The following is a 14277-nucleotide window of genomic DNA, read 5'->3' as shown; positions in this document are numbered from 1 at the left end:
GGGGGGGGGGGGGGGAGCGGCTCCGAGCTGCCCCGGAACAGGGTCACCGAGGGGGTAAGAGCCGCATTTCACAGGCACCAGCAAAAGGGGATGTGCAGGGCAACAAACAGTTCGCAGCTGAAATAACGCAGCTCGTCTTTAGCTCCTCACCTCCAGGGGTAAGTAGATCAGAAGGGTCAGGGTAGGACCGGCTGGAGGTGGAAACTGGGCTCTGAACAAACTTCCTATTTATTGTTTAGTCCGGCCTTCGTCTTCCAAAAGCCCCGCGAAACTTTTTAAGGTGTGGTTTAAGCTCGGTCCCTTGTGCCCAAACTATTTCAGTTCTTACACCCGTTCCAAAATCTAGCCCCTCACCCCCTAGTTTTCTCTCTCAGCCTGCTGGCTGCCATCCCCTCCCCTCAGATCCCTCACCCCAGTCCTGTCCTCATCCCCATTTACCCCTCTCCTTGCCCTCATTCCTTTATCCACAGTGTGGCACTCTCTCAGCATTGACCCTCTGACAGAGTGGTCCCCCCTCAGCACTGACCCTCCGATGGCTTGGCACTCTCTCAGTACTGACCCTCTGACATTGTGGCAGCACCTCAACACTGACCCTGTAATGGTGCATGCTCCATCAGCACTGACCCCCTGACAGTGCAACGCTCCCTCAGTACTGACACTCCAACAGTGTGGTGCTCTCTCAGCACTGACCTTCGGACAGTGCAGCACCCCCTCAGCACTGACCCTCGGACAGTGCAGCGCTCCCTCAGCACTGACCCTCGGACAGTGCAGCACTCCCTCAGCACAGACCCTCCAATGACGCAGCATTTCCTCAGCACTGACCCTCTGACAGAGTGGCGCCCCGTTGATGCTGACCTTCCAACTGTGCAGCGTTCCCTCAGCACTGACCTTCCGACAGTGTGGCACTCAGAATCACAGAGATGTACAGCATGGAAACAGACCCTTTGGTCCTATTCGTCCATGCCAACCAGATATCCTAACCTAATCAAGTTGCATTCCCCCCAACAGTCCGAACGCCCTCAGTGCTGACCATCCAACATTGCAGCTGAGTTTTTTAAAGAGGTAACAAAGAGGATTGATGAGGGCAATGGACGTGATCTATATGGACATCAGCAAGGCGTTTGACAAGGTTCCTCCTGAGAGACTGGTTAGCAAGGTTAGATCTCATGGAATACGGAGAACTAGCCATTTGGATACAGAACTGACTCAAAGGTAGAAGACAGAGGGTAGTGGTGGACAGTTGCTTTTCAGACTGGAGGCCTGTGACCAATGGTGTGCCACAAGGATTGGTGCTGGCTCCACTACTTTTCATCATTTATATAAATGAAGTGGATGTGAACATAAGAGGTATAGTTAGTAAGCTTGCAGGTGACCCCAAAATTGGAGGTGTAGTGGACAGCGAAGAAGATTAACTCACCATACAACGGGATCTTGATCAGACAGGCCAATGGGCTGAGGAGTGGCACATTGGGTTTAATTTAGGTAAATGTGAGGTGCTGCGTTTTGGAAAAGCAAATCAGAGCAGTACTTGTACACTTAATGGTCAGGTCCTGGGGACTGTTGCTGAACAAAGAGTGCAGGTTCATAGCTCCTTGAAAGTGGAGTCGCAGCTAGATAGGATAGTGAAGGCGGCATTTGGTATGCTTTCCTTTATTGGTCAGAGTATTAAGTACAGGAGTTGGGGGGTCATATTGCGGCTGTACAGGACATTGGTTAGGCCTCTGTTGGAATAGTGTGTGCAATTCTGGTCTCCTTCCTATCGGAAAGATATTGTGAAACTTGAAAGGGTTCAGAAAAGTTTTACAAGGATGTTGCCAGGGTTGGAGGATTTGAGCTATAGGGAGGGGTTGAAAAGGCTGAGGCTGTCCTCCCTGGAGCGTCGGAGGCTGAGGGGTGACCTTATAGATGTTGATAAAATCATGAGGGGCATGGATAAGATAAATGGACTAGGTCTTTTCCCTGGGTTGGCAGAGTCCAGACCTAGAGGGCATAAGTTTAGGGTGAGAGGGGAAAGATATAAAAGGGACCTAAGTGGCAACTTTTTCATGCAGAGGGTGGTGTGTGTACAGATTGAACTGCCAGAGGAAGTGGTGGAGGCTGGTACAATTACAGCATTTAAAAGGCATCTGGATGGGTATATGAATGTTTAGAGGAATATGGGTCAACTGCCAGCAAATGGGTCAGTGCTGAGAGAGTGCCACACTGTTGGAGGGTCAATGCTGAGGAAGTGCCACACTGTCGGAGGGTCAGTGCTGAGGGAGTGCCACACTGTCGGAGGGTCAGTGTTGAGGGAATGCCACACTGTTGGAGGATCAGTGCTGAGGGAGTGCTGCACTGTTGTAGGGTCAGTGCTGAGGGAGTGCCACACTGTTGTAGGGTCAGTGCTGAGGGAGTTCCAGACTGTCTAGAATTAGATTAGGATATCTGGTTAGAATTGGTTAGGTTAGTATGTCTGGTCAACACGGATGAGTTGGATGGAAGGGTCTGTTTCCATGCTGTACATCTCTATGACTCTATAACTGTCCGACAGTGCGGCGCTCCCCCAGCACTGATTGTCCAACAATGTGGTTCTCATTTTGACCCATTAAGTGTTAAGTCAGTTGTAACCCACAGAGGATCCTGGCTGTGGGTGGTTTTGGGGTGGGTGTGGTGGGTGCTCTTCCTGCACATCTAAGTATGAAAGTCAGTGCTCTTGTCTTTTGCTATGTATTTGGCATGATCCAGTTTGGCTCTTGCCTAATGCCTGCTGTCACTTATTTTATATTTTGAAATTTGCAGGTAACTGATCCAAGATGGGGGCATTTCTGGACCACCCCAAAACAGAGAAACAAAATGATCATGGTGAAGGGAATGGGATTCGCTATGGGCTGTGCAGCATGCAGGGCTGGCGCGTGGAGATGGAGGATGCTCACTCAGCTGTGCCTGAGTTACAGGACCAGCTGAAAAACTGGTCCTTTTTTGCCATCTATGATGGGCATGCAGGATCAGGGGTTGCCAAATATTGTGCCAAGAACCTCCTCCAGCACATAACCAGCAACCAGGAGTTCAAAGGTGAGCTTCTTATAGGACACATCAAATCCTCCCTCCTTCTTAGCTAATAATATACCATACCCAACCCTGCGCAAAATAAAGCACACAGCTCAGGGAGCAAAGAGTTCAGGATTTTCCTGGGCAAAGGAGACTGACAAAGATTTGATTAAGGTGTACAAGATTATAACTGGTTTGTGTGGACAGTGGTGAGCTGTTCTCATTCGATGATTCAAAGACGAGGGGACACAAATTTCTAGTTTCAGGTGAGAATAGAGGTAGATAGAGATAAGCTTTTTACAAGGGTGAAGGATTCAATAACGAGAGGTCACGCTTTCAAGGTGAGAGGTGAAAAGTTTAAGGGGGATACATGCAGCAAGTACTTTACACAGAGGGTGTTAGTTGCCTGGAACGCATTGCCAGCAGAGGTATTAGAGACAGGCACAGTAGATTCATTTAAGATGCATCTGGACAGATGCATGAGTAGGTGGGGAGCAGAGGGATACAGATACTTAGGAAATGGGCGACAGGTCTAGACAGTGGATTTGAATCGGCTCAGGCTTGGAGGGCCAAAGGGCCTGTTTCTGGGCTGTAAATTTTCTTTGTTCTTTGAGAAATACAGAGAGATGTTGTTTATACAGTGAGTCATAATGGTGTGGGCCACAGCATTGTTGTGGGTGATGGAAGTTGAGTAAGTAAATTACTTCAGAAAGAAATTGGATGGGTGTTTCATCAAAATAAACTTACAGTCTAGAGTAGAGCAGTGGACTTGGCTGGTGGGAAATAAACAATGAGCTGGTCAAGGAAATTGGACTGAATGGGTTGCTTCATGGTGGATTAGCACTGGTACAGTGTGCGAAATGGTCTCTTGAGCTGTTTCAACTTTATGACTTTTTTTATGCATGTGAGATCTTACCTTTCAATTCCAAGTAAATTGATAATGAATGGATCCACAGTAATTACAGTAGGCCATTCAGGTCTGGGCATAGCAAGACTGCATTTTCTATCCTGGCCAGACCCCCAACCCAACTTTGACCACCACCACCATCATCATTCCCCCCTCTGCCCTGAACACTGCAGCATGTCAGTGCCTCCTGCTCCTCACTCTTTCTGACCTTCATTGGCCTCCACGCTAACACCCAACCCACATTGCTCCAGGGCTTTTGGCCAGGAGATTGTGCTCGTGTTTGTGGAGGGTGTGCTGAGAAAACCTCACACCCTCTGACTCCGAGTGGAAGATTATCTGACAACCCAAGGCTGTTCAATGGAAACCTGGAGTAAACCCTTCTGGAGCTGAGAGTGTGACCAACTTGAGCCAAATTTACCCTTTGCTGCAGTAAGTTGTGTTTGCTCCCCATTATTTTATTTAGAGACACCCAAATATATTTCTGGAGAAGGTTGGGTAGAGGGGAAGGAATAAAAGAAGGTGATACAATTCTGCAGAACTGTGCCTGACCCCTTCTCTGGATTTTGCAGGGATGATCGATGGTGGCAGTGATTCACAAGCAGCTGTCCAGAGTGTGAAACGTGCCATTAGGACTGGATTCCTGAACATTGATGAACGTATGCGAAATGACTCAGAACTAGGGAACAACGACATGGATCGCAGTGGCTCGACAGCAGTGGCTCTCCTGGTCTCACCCACACACGTCTACTTTATAAACTGTGGAGACTCCCGGGGTGTCCTGCAGCGGGGTCAGTCTGTGCATTTCTCCACTGAGGACCACAAGCCATGTAACCCACGTGAGAAGGAAAGGATCCAAAATGCAGGGGGCAGTGTCATGATTCAGCGGGTCAATGGCTCACTCGCTGTTTCCCGTGCACTCGGGGATTACGACTACAAGTGTGTGCATGGGAAAGGTCCCACGGAGCAGCTGGTCTCTCCAGAACCAGAGGTCATGGTGATTGAGCGATCCCAGGATGATGAGTTTGTCATCTTGGCTTGCGATGGAATTTGGGATGTAATGAGCAATGAGGAACTGTGCGCCTTTGTCCGATCCAGACTCGAGCTAACTGATGACCTGGAACAGATTTGCAATCTAGTAGCAGACACTTGCCTGTATAAGGTAAGATCGAGAGAGTGACACTCTGATTTCTATCCAGGGATGAAAGGGCCCTGACTCCACTCAGTATTGCTAGCACATAGTTCTCTGCAGACACCCTGCTGATTGAAAACTTCCATTCATGCAGAGCACACACCGTCCCCTTTCAGCTCCTGCTCAATAGTGTCTGACACAGCCCTTGACAATGTGCAGGGCAGGCTCCTGAATCTACAACATCAGTATGGATGGGGTCAGGCCCCATTTCTCACTGAGGGTCAGCCCTTAGTCAGAGATTACAGAGCGAGACTTCCTGCAGACATTTTAACACTGATGCTCAAAAATCAAAACAGACTTCAAACTGAACCTGTGCCTCACTGGTGTGCAGGTCCCACACACACACTGACTCTCAATGGGCTACAGGTTGCCACACGCACGCTGACTCACTGGGGTACAGAGTGCCACATGGACACTGACTCTCACTGGGGTATGGGGTGCCACGCACATGCTGACTGTCACTGGGGTACAGGGTGCCACATGCACGCTGACTCTCACTGGGGTACAGGGTGCCACACGCACACTGACTCTCACTAGGGTACGGGTTGCCACACACATAGTGACTCTCACTGGGGTACGGGTCCCGCACACAGATACACACACTCTCCGACTCTCAGTGGGGTATGGGCTTTCACACACACACATTCTCACTGGGGTACGGGCTTTCTCACACACAGACTTTCACTGGGGTATGGGCTCCCACACATACACGGACTCACTCAGGTATGAATTGATGAGAGGAATATTAGAGCTTGTTAGGATTAAGGCTGAAATTTTCCCTACTTTTTTCAGCAAATTTGTTCCTATAAAGCCAAATGCGGGAATTAATTGTGCATAACTCAAGTAATGAAGAGTTCAGTGGAAATGAACTTTGAGTTGAGTTCAAAGACTGTAGAGAATGTCAAAGCTATGACTAATGGATGTCATTTACCTGGGTATTTCCATAGCAGAATCTTATCAGTAATAACCTGCTCAGTATCGCCCAGTTTGGGTTCTGCCAGGGCCTCACAGCTCCTGATCTCATTACAGCCTTGGTTCAAATATGGACAAAAAAGCTGATTTCCAGAAGTGAGGTGATTGTGACAGCCTATGACATTAAGACTGCTTTTGACTGAGTGTAGCCTCAAGGAGCCCGAGCAAAACCAAATCAATAGGAATCAGGAGGAAAACTTTCTGGTTGGAGTCATACTTGGCACATATGAAGATGGTTATGGTTGTTGGAGATTAGTCATTTCAGTAGACATCTCTTCAGGAGCTCCTCAGGGTAGTGTCCTAGGCCCAACCATCTTCAGTTGCTTCATCAAAGCCTTTCCCTCCATCATAAGGTCAGAAGTGGGGATGTTGGCTGATGATTGCACATTGTTCAGCATCATTCGCCCCCTCCTCGGATTCTGAAGCAGTCCATATGGAAATACAGCAAAACCTGGACAGTATCCAGATTTGGCTGACAAGTGGCCAGTAACATTTGCACCAGGCTATGACCATCACCAAGAAGAGACAATCCAACCACTGCCCCTTGACATTCAATGGTGTTACCATCACAAAATTCCCCATTATCAACAAAAATCCAGGGGGTTACCATTGACCAGAAATGGAACTGGATTAGCCATATGAACACAGTGACTACAACAGCAGGTCAGAGGCTGGGAATCCTGCCATGAGTAACTCACCTCCTGACTTCCTAAAGGGGAGTGTCCATCACGTACAAGGCACAAGTCAGCAGTGTGATGGAATACTTCCCACTTGTCTGGATGAGTGCAGCTCCAACAACACTGAAGAAGTTTGACACCATCCGGGAAAAAGCAGCCCCCGCTTGATTGGTACCACATCCACAAAGGGCTCCAGCCCGAGACATCAATTTTCCTGCTGCTCAGATACTGCCTGATTTGCTGTGCTTTTCTAGCAACATACTCTCGACTACATCCACAAATATCCATTCCCCCACCATTGACTCTCACTAACAGCAGTGTGTACCATCTCCAAGATGCCTTGCAGAAATGCACAGAAGATCCTCAGCCAGCACCTTCCAAACCATGACCACTTCCATTTAGAAGGACAAGGGCGTCAGATACATGGCAACACCACCCCTTGCAAGTTCCCCTCCAAGCCATTCATCATCCTGACTTGGAAATATATCATTGTTCCTTCAATGTCACGAGGTCAAAATCCTGGAATTCCTTCCCAAAGGGACATTGTGGTCTGTTACAGCACATGGACTGCAGTGGTTCAAGAAGGTTGCTCACCACTTTTATCTCAAGGGCAATTAAGGGTGGATAATAAATGCTAACCTAGCCAGTGACACCCAACATCCGTGAGTCAATGGACAGATATTGTGAGGTGACCAAGTCAGGCCCTTTGCCAAATCCTATTCCCACAATCTGGGCCCCTCACTGTGCACTTTGCAGCAGATTTATTGTCAGGACCTGCTAGCATTAATAGATGGAGAGGAGGAGCCAACATTATAGCACTGAGGCTGGATCTGAGAGCAGGAGACATTGTACAATCCTGACATTGACACAGTGGCTGGAGGAGTGGAGACACTGGGAACTGGAGGCTCCATTATAAGAGACATTCCTTTGGGTGTGTTGCTATCTGCTTCCCTGATAAAAATAAGGAGGAGACCATTCAGCCCCTCACACTAGTTCTGCCATTCAGTAATCATCCCACCAACCAGCCATGAGAATCAACGCTGAGGGAGCGCCGCACTGTCGGAGGGTTGGTGCTGAGGGAGCACTGCACTCTCGGAGGGTCAGTGCTTAGTGAGTGCCGCACTCTTGGAGGGTTGGTGCTGAGGGAGCGCTGCAACGGCTGGTCAGTGCCGAGGGAGCGGGTAATGTCGGAGTGTCAGTGCTAAGGGAATGCCACACTCTCATAGGGTCTGCACTGAGGGAGAGCTGCACCTGTCTGAGGCGTTATCTTCTGTTGGGACATCAAACTGAAGCTGTGTCTATCCTCTTTTTGGGTGGGAGAAGATCTTGCACTTGGAAGAATTTGGCCAATCTTTATCTCTCAAGATATGTCACATTAACAGAAACAAAAACAGAAATTGCTGAAAAAACTCAGCAGATCCAGCAGCATTATTTCTGATGAAGGGTCACTGGATCTGAAATGTTAGCTCTGCTTTCTCTCCACAGATGCTGCAAAACCTGCTGAGCTTTTCCAGCAATTTCTGTTTTTGTCTCTGATTTCCAGAATGTGCAGTTCTTTTGGTCTTTTCTTCCCTCATTAATCAGTTTCCTTGTGGGTTCTTTTCATGTGTGTACATTGTGTTCATTTGCTGGTAGAGATCTTTGCAGTGTTCTGAGATGTTGCAAGGTGTTTTTGAAATGCATGTTATTGTTAGTCTTGTGCATGTGATGTTTTGAATTGCTAGTTTGGTATTGAAATGATGTGCTTTAGGCTAGTTGAACTCAGGGCTCCTGTTTGTGTTCATCTTATGCAGGGCAGCCGGGACAACATAAGCATCGAGTTGGTGTGCTTTGAGAACGCCCCAAGACCTTCGGAGGAAGCAAAACAGAGGGAGGCTGAGCTTGACAGATACCTGGAAGCACGAGTGAAAGGTCAGAGGCTGTAAGCAGGCTGGGCTGAGCCCTTTTGAGACTGACACTTTCATGTTAAACCTTCAAAGATCTTAGCTATTGATGAGGGAATTGCCTTGTTAGGTTCTTTTCCCGAGGTTTCAAGCACAAGATGCAATTCACACACACTAACTTCTGCAAACAGTTAAAGTTTATTAAAGCCTGTACAAGCTAGGTGACCCCTTTGACCCTCTTTGCAGGTGTGCGAAGTCGAGTCAAAAGAGGCCCCAAACTAAGGAAATACATCCCCTTTGTACAAGTCAGTTAATAATGCTCACAGGTACTCTAGTCAACCCCCCTCTCCCCAATAACCACATGTTACCTCAGGTACAATGGTAGGATGAGGTCATCTTCAGAGATAATGTAAATGCCCTAATCCTGGGGAATCATCGTGTAGATGATTTCCTGACTCCTTTATTCCCCGAGACAATCAATGTAGGTGTGATATGTCCTCACTTCGGGGCAGCCCTGCAAATGAGTTCTGGCTCCACTATTTCTCCGGACAATGTTGGTGTGATATACTTCGGTATCAGGGAATGATCATGCAAACGAATTTGATTGGCTGGAGAATGGCTATGAAAGCATTTCTGAATGGAAGGGACTAAATGAGAGTTCAATTTGATAATAGCAGTAAAATAGTAGTAAATGGCTGCCCAGATGAAGTGTGGATTTCAATGGAAAGTCATCCACATTCCTGCATGCTATCTGTGAGACAGAATATCACCCCCACCCACTTCCAGAATGTTCAGCTTCTTGGAGAAAGTACAGTTTAATCATTTAAAATTACATTCCTGTCCAGAGAGACAGTACAATTTAATATTTTAACATTACAGACTAGAGGCTGTGTCAGTTACCCCTATATTGACTGTGATCTTGTGTGATCATTCAAAGAGTGAGATTTGTCACAGTGATGGACTGTATTCTATTTAATCCCCTGGACCTCAAGACAGTGTTGGGGGTGGATTTAAACCTGGGACATTTTACCTTGTGGTCCTCATTCTAAACTCCACCTTATAAGAGAGTCCCTGCTGTAAATTACCGGGAAATCCAGTCAGGGAATAAAGCTGATCTTTCCTTGTCATCTTAATGTTTCACTGCAATCTGTAATTTAACAATACTGGGCACCTAGCTGACAATGTGGAAATTTTGCCCAGGTATGCCCTTTACACAAAAAGCAGAACAATCAGTCCACTCTTAACCATCAGTAACGTGATGGAAGGTGTCATCAACAGTGCTATCAAGCAGCACCTGCTCAGTGATGCCCAGTTTGGGTTCTGCCAGGGCCATTCAGCTCCTGACCTCATTACAGCCTCGGTTCGAAAATGGACAAAAGAGCTAAAATTCAGAGTTGAAGTGAGATTGACAGCCCTTGAAATCAAGGCCACGTTTGACTGAGTAGGGCACCAAGGACCCTGAACAAAACTGGAATCACTGGGAAGCAGGGGGCAAATTCTCTACTGATTAGAGTTATACTTAGCTATTTTGATTGGCATCATATCCACAAACATTCACTCCCTCACAAGCAGCAGTACTATTTACAAGATACACTGCAGACATTAACCAAGCATCTATAGATTCTACCTTCCAAACCCATGACCATTTCCATCTCAAAGGATAAGGGCAGCAGATACACGGAAACACCACTATCTGCAAGTTCTCATCCAAGCCACTCACAATCCTGACTTGGAAATATATTACCATTCCTACAAAATCCTGGAACTCCCTCCCTAACGGCATTGTGAGTACCCCGACAGCACATGGACTGCAGTGGTTCAAGAAAGCAGCTCATCACCACCTTCTCATGTGGCAGTTAGGGATGGGAAATAAATGTTGGCCCAGTCAATGACCCCCCCCATGTCCTTTGAGTAAATAGAAACAAAATATTGAGGCTGGGAGCTGCCCCTTTCTTCGCTGGCTGATTCCTCAGCTCCAGTTCAAGTCTCCCTCATCTCCGAGAGGAACAGCCTGATCCTTGACCAGAGTGGGCCACATTATGTTGCTTCTTCACACCCTTTCTTCATTTCAGCTCTTCATGAACACAAACATTTTATATTTGTTTCTAAGATGTTCACAGTATTTTTTGTTCTTTCCTTGCAGAGTTGGTGACCACGTCTGGCCTGGATGCTCCTCTGGGGTTACTGGACATAATGCATACACTGATCATCGAGAACATTCCCAACCTGCCACCTGGAGGAGGCCTCATCAGCAAGTACGGAGCCCTCAGAGTGTCTGCGTCTCTTTACCGCCCCCACCCCCTTTGTCCCAGACAGTAACACCACCCATGATAGCCCCCACCAGCGAACACAATGACTGACAGAGTGGTGATCGAGTATTAATCCTCTGAAAGTGCACGGTCCCTCAGCACTGACCCTCCAACTGTGTGGGTACTCCACTCAGCACTGACCCTATGACTGTACAGTGCTGACCCTCCGACAGGCACTCCCTCAGTGTTGACCATCTGACACTGTGATGCTGACCCTCCAACAGTTTGGCGCTCCCTCAGCACTGACCCTCTGACAGTGCGGCACTCCCTCAGCACTGACCCTCCGACAGTGCGGCACTCCCTCACTGCTGACCCTCCGACAGTGCGGCACTCCCTCAGCACTGATCCTCCGACAGTGTGCTGCTCCCTCAGCACTGACCCTCCGACAGTGCGGCACTCCCTCAGCACTGACCCTCCGACAGTGTGGTGCTCCCTCAGCACTGACCCTCCGACAGTGCGGCACTCCCTCACTGCTGACCCTCTGACAGTGCGCCACTGCCTCAGCACTGACCCTCCGACAGTGTGGTGCTCCCTCAGCACTGACGCTCTGACACTGTGGTGCTGACCCTACGACAGTGCAGTGCCCCCTCAGTACTGACCCTCTGACACTGCGGCGCTGACTTTGTAGCTTTATGTTGCTGTGGGATTATGGAGTGAGAACCTGTGACTCTGATAGAGTTACTGATCACTTGCTTCTTCTGCATTATTTCTGATTCAGAAACACTTTGTTGAAATAAGTTTTTTTTGATGTTTGTTCTCTCAGACGGAATGTAATCGAATCAGTTTACAATCGGCTGGCCCCTACAAGCACTGATGAGGTGAATATTTACAAATAACTGATGACGTTTGTATATGGGTAGGAGATGTCTTTTTGCCCCATTACAGATTACCTAGTTCTGTCTCTGTCCATGGCAGGAACAGAAAAGAGGTAATGGTACCATGATATTGTGACTTGCTCTGTCCTTACCTGGTCTGGCCTGCGTGTGACTTCTGAGCCACTGCAATGAGGTTGACTCTTAACTATCCTCTGAAATGACTGAGCAAGTCACTCAGTTGTATCAATCATTAAAAAGTCTCAAAAAAGGAATGAAACAAGACAGACAATATGCATTGATCAGGGCATCAGAAATGACAAGAGCAAGAACAGTCCTTTCTGTTCTGCAAAGGATTTCATACTAACATCTGGGAGTTAGTGCCAACATTGGAAGAGCTGTCACACAGACTAGTCAAGCAGCAGTGTAATATAGTTATATTCATGGAATCAAACCTTGCGGACAATGTCCCTGATAGTACCATCACCACTCTCACTGACAAAACAGTCCCAGCAGAGCACAGTAGCATACAGTTGCCCTGCGGGTCCTCTACATTGACTTCTAACTGCATGAGGTCACAAGTCTTCACATCAAACATGGGCAGGGAAACCTCCTGCAGAATACCACGTACCATCCTCCTTCGGCTGATGACTCAGTACTGCTTCATGTTGAACAACACTTGGAGGAAGCACTGAGAGTGGCAAGGACCAGAATGTCCTCTGGGTGAGGCATTTCACCAAGAGTGCCTTGGCAGCAGTACAACTGATCGAGCTGGTCAGGTCCTAAAGGACATAGCTGCGAAACAGGGCATGAGAGTATCAGTAAAAGTGATCACCACACAGTCCATGTGGAGACAAAGTGCTGCCTTCATATTGAGAATACCCTCCATCGTGTTTTGTGGCAAACAGATTGAGGGATTCAAGACTTGGCATCAATGAGATACTGTGGGCTATCAACAGCAGTAGAATTATACTCCCAACACAATCTAACTTCATGGCCTGGCATATTCTCCACTCAGCCATTACCATCAAGCCAGGGAATCAACCCTGGTTCAATGGAAAGTGCAGGACGGCATGCCAAGAGTACCACTAGGCATACCTAAAAGTGGGATGTCAACCTGGTGAAGCTACCAAACAGGACTACTTGCATGCAAAACAACAGAAGCAGCAAGTGATAGACAGAGCTAACAAATCCCACAACCAGTGGATCAGATCTAAGCTCTGCAGTCCTACCACATCCAGTGTTGGATGGTCGATGGTGGTGGACAATTAAAAAACTCATTGGAGGAGGAGGCTGCACAAATATGCCCATCATCAATGAAGGGGGAAACCAACACATCAGTGCATAGGTTTGTGCATTGTGTATAGTTTAATCATCACTTTGTTCAGTTTGATTTGATTTGTTTTGTTCTTGGTTCTTTAGGATTTGCAGGAGCCCGATGCCACATTGTAAGGTGAAATTCCAGATGAGCTGGGTGTGACTGAAGAGCACTCTCCCTGGATTCTTTGTTTGAAGGACACTTGCAAATTGCTGATGAGAATTCTTGAGTGACATATTTATATATTTGGATGTGTTTATTTGCCAGTCGCCTGCAGAACCTTCAGGACGTTGTAGATTGTTGCTGTTACCTTGTCTTAGTGAAGCCTCTACATTTTTGTGCAGCAGCTCCTTCGCTCTCTGTACAGACACAGCGCTCCTCCCACTGCAGCACATTCCCCCCTCTGCACAGAGCACTCCACCCACTGCAGCCCCTTCCCCTCCTCCTCTGTTCAGAGCTCTCCTCCCACTGCAGCCCCTTCCCACTTGGGACAGAGCTCTCCTCCCACTGCAGCCCCTTCCCACTTGGGTCAGAACTCTCCTCCCACTGCAGCCCCTTTCCCTCTCTGTACAGAGCTCTCCTCCTACTGCAACCCCTTCCCACTTGGGACAGAGCTCTCCTCCCACCGCAACCCCTTCCCACTTGGGACAGAGCTCTCCTCCCACTGCAGCCCCTTTCCCTCTCTGTACAGAGCTCTCCTCCTACTGCAGCTTCCCCCCCCCCCCACCACACACACACACACACACACAATACCAAGCTCTCCTCACACTGCAGCTCCCCTACCCCACCCCCATACCAAGCTCTCCTCACACTGCAGCACCTTCCCGCTCCTCTGTACAGAGCTCTCCTTACACTGCAGCCCCTTTCCCTCTCTGTACAGAGCTCCCCTCACATTGCAGCATCTTCCCTCTCTGTACAGAGCTCTCCTCGTATTGCAGCCCCTTTCCCTCTCTGTACAGAGCTCTCCTCACACTGCAGCCCCTTCCCCTCTCTGTACAGAGCTCCCCTCACATTGCAGCATCTTCCCTCTCTGTACAGAGCTCTCCTCACACTGCAGCCCCTTCCCCTCTCTGTACAAAACTCTCCTCACACTGCAGCCCCTTCCCCTCTCTGTACAGAGCTCCCCTCACATTGCAGCATCTTCCCTCTCTGTACAGAGCTCCCCAGCACCTTCCCTCTCTGT

General features: G+C 48.3%; 1 protein-coding gene across 3 annotated transcripts in view; it reads left to right on the top strand.

Moving 5' to 3' along the window:
* LOC122543776 (protein phosphatase 1B-like) overlaps positions 1–13825 on the top strand; it is a 14031-nt gene extending 206 nt beyond the window's left edge. Inside the window, exons 1-7 of one of the 3 annotated variants that reach the window (XM_043682526.1) lie at positions 7–158; positions 2779–3051; positions 4504–5093; positions 8566–8683; positions 10799–10910; positions 11728–11782; positions 13199–13825. In XM_043682526.1, the coding sequence (XP_043538461.1) occupies positions 2793–3051; positions 4504–5093; positions 8566–8683; positions 10799–10910; positions 11728–11782; positions 13199–13228 (1164 nt within the window). In that variant the 5' untranslated portion in view covers positions 7–158; positions 2779–2792 and the 3' untranslated portion in view covers positions 13229–13825. The other 2 variants (XM_043682528.1, XM_043682527.1) reach the window with 2 other exon arrangements.
* Positions 13826–14277: the final 452 nt, after the last annotated feature.

Source organism: Chiloscyllium plagiosum, chromosome 45 (genome assembly GCF_004010195.1).
Source record: "Chiloscyllium plagiosum isolate BGI_BamShark_2017 chromosome 45, ASM401019v2, whole genome shotgun sequence".
NCBI lineage: Eukaryota > Metazoa > Chordata > Chondrichthyes > Orectolobiformes > Hemiscylliidae > Chiloscyllium > Chiloscyllium plagiosum.
Note: the sequence above shows the minus strand (reverse complement) of the source record. Positions and strands in the feature narration are given on the sequence as shown.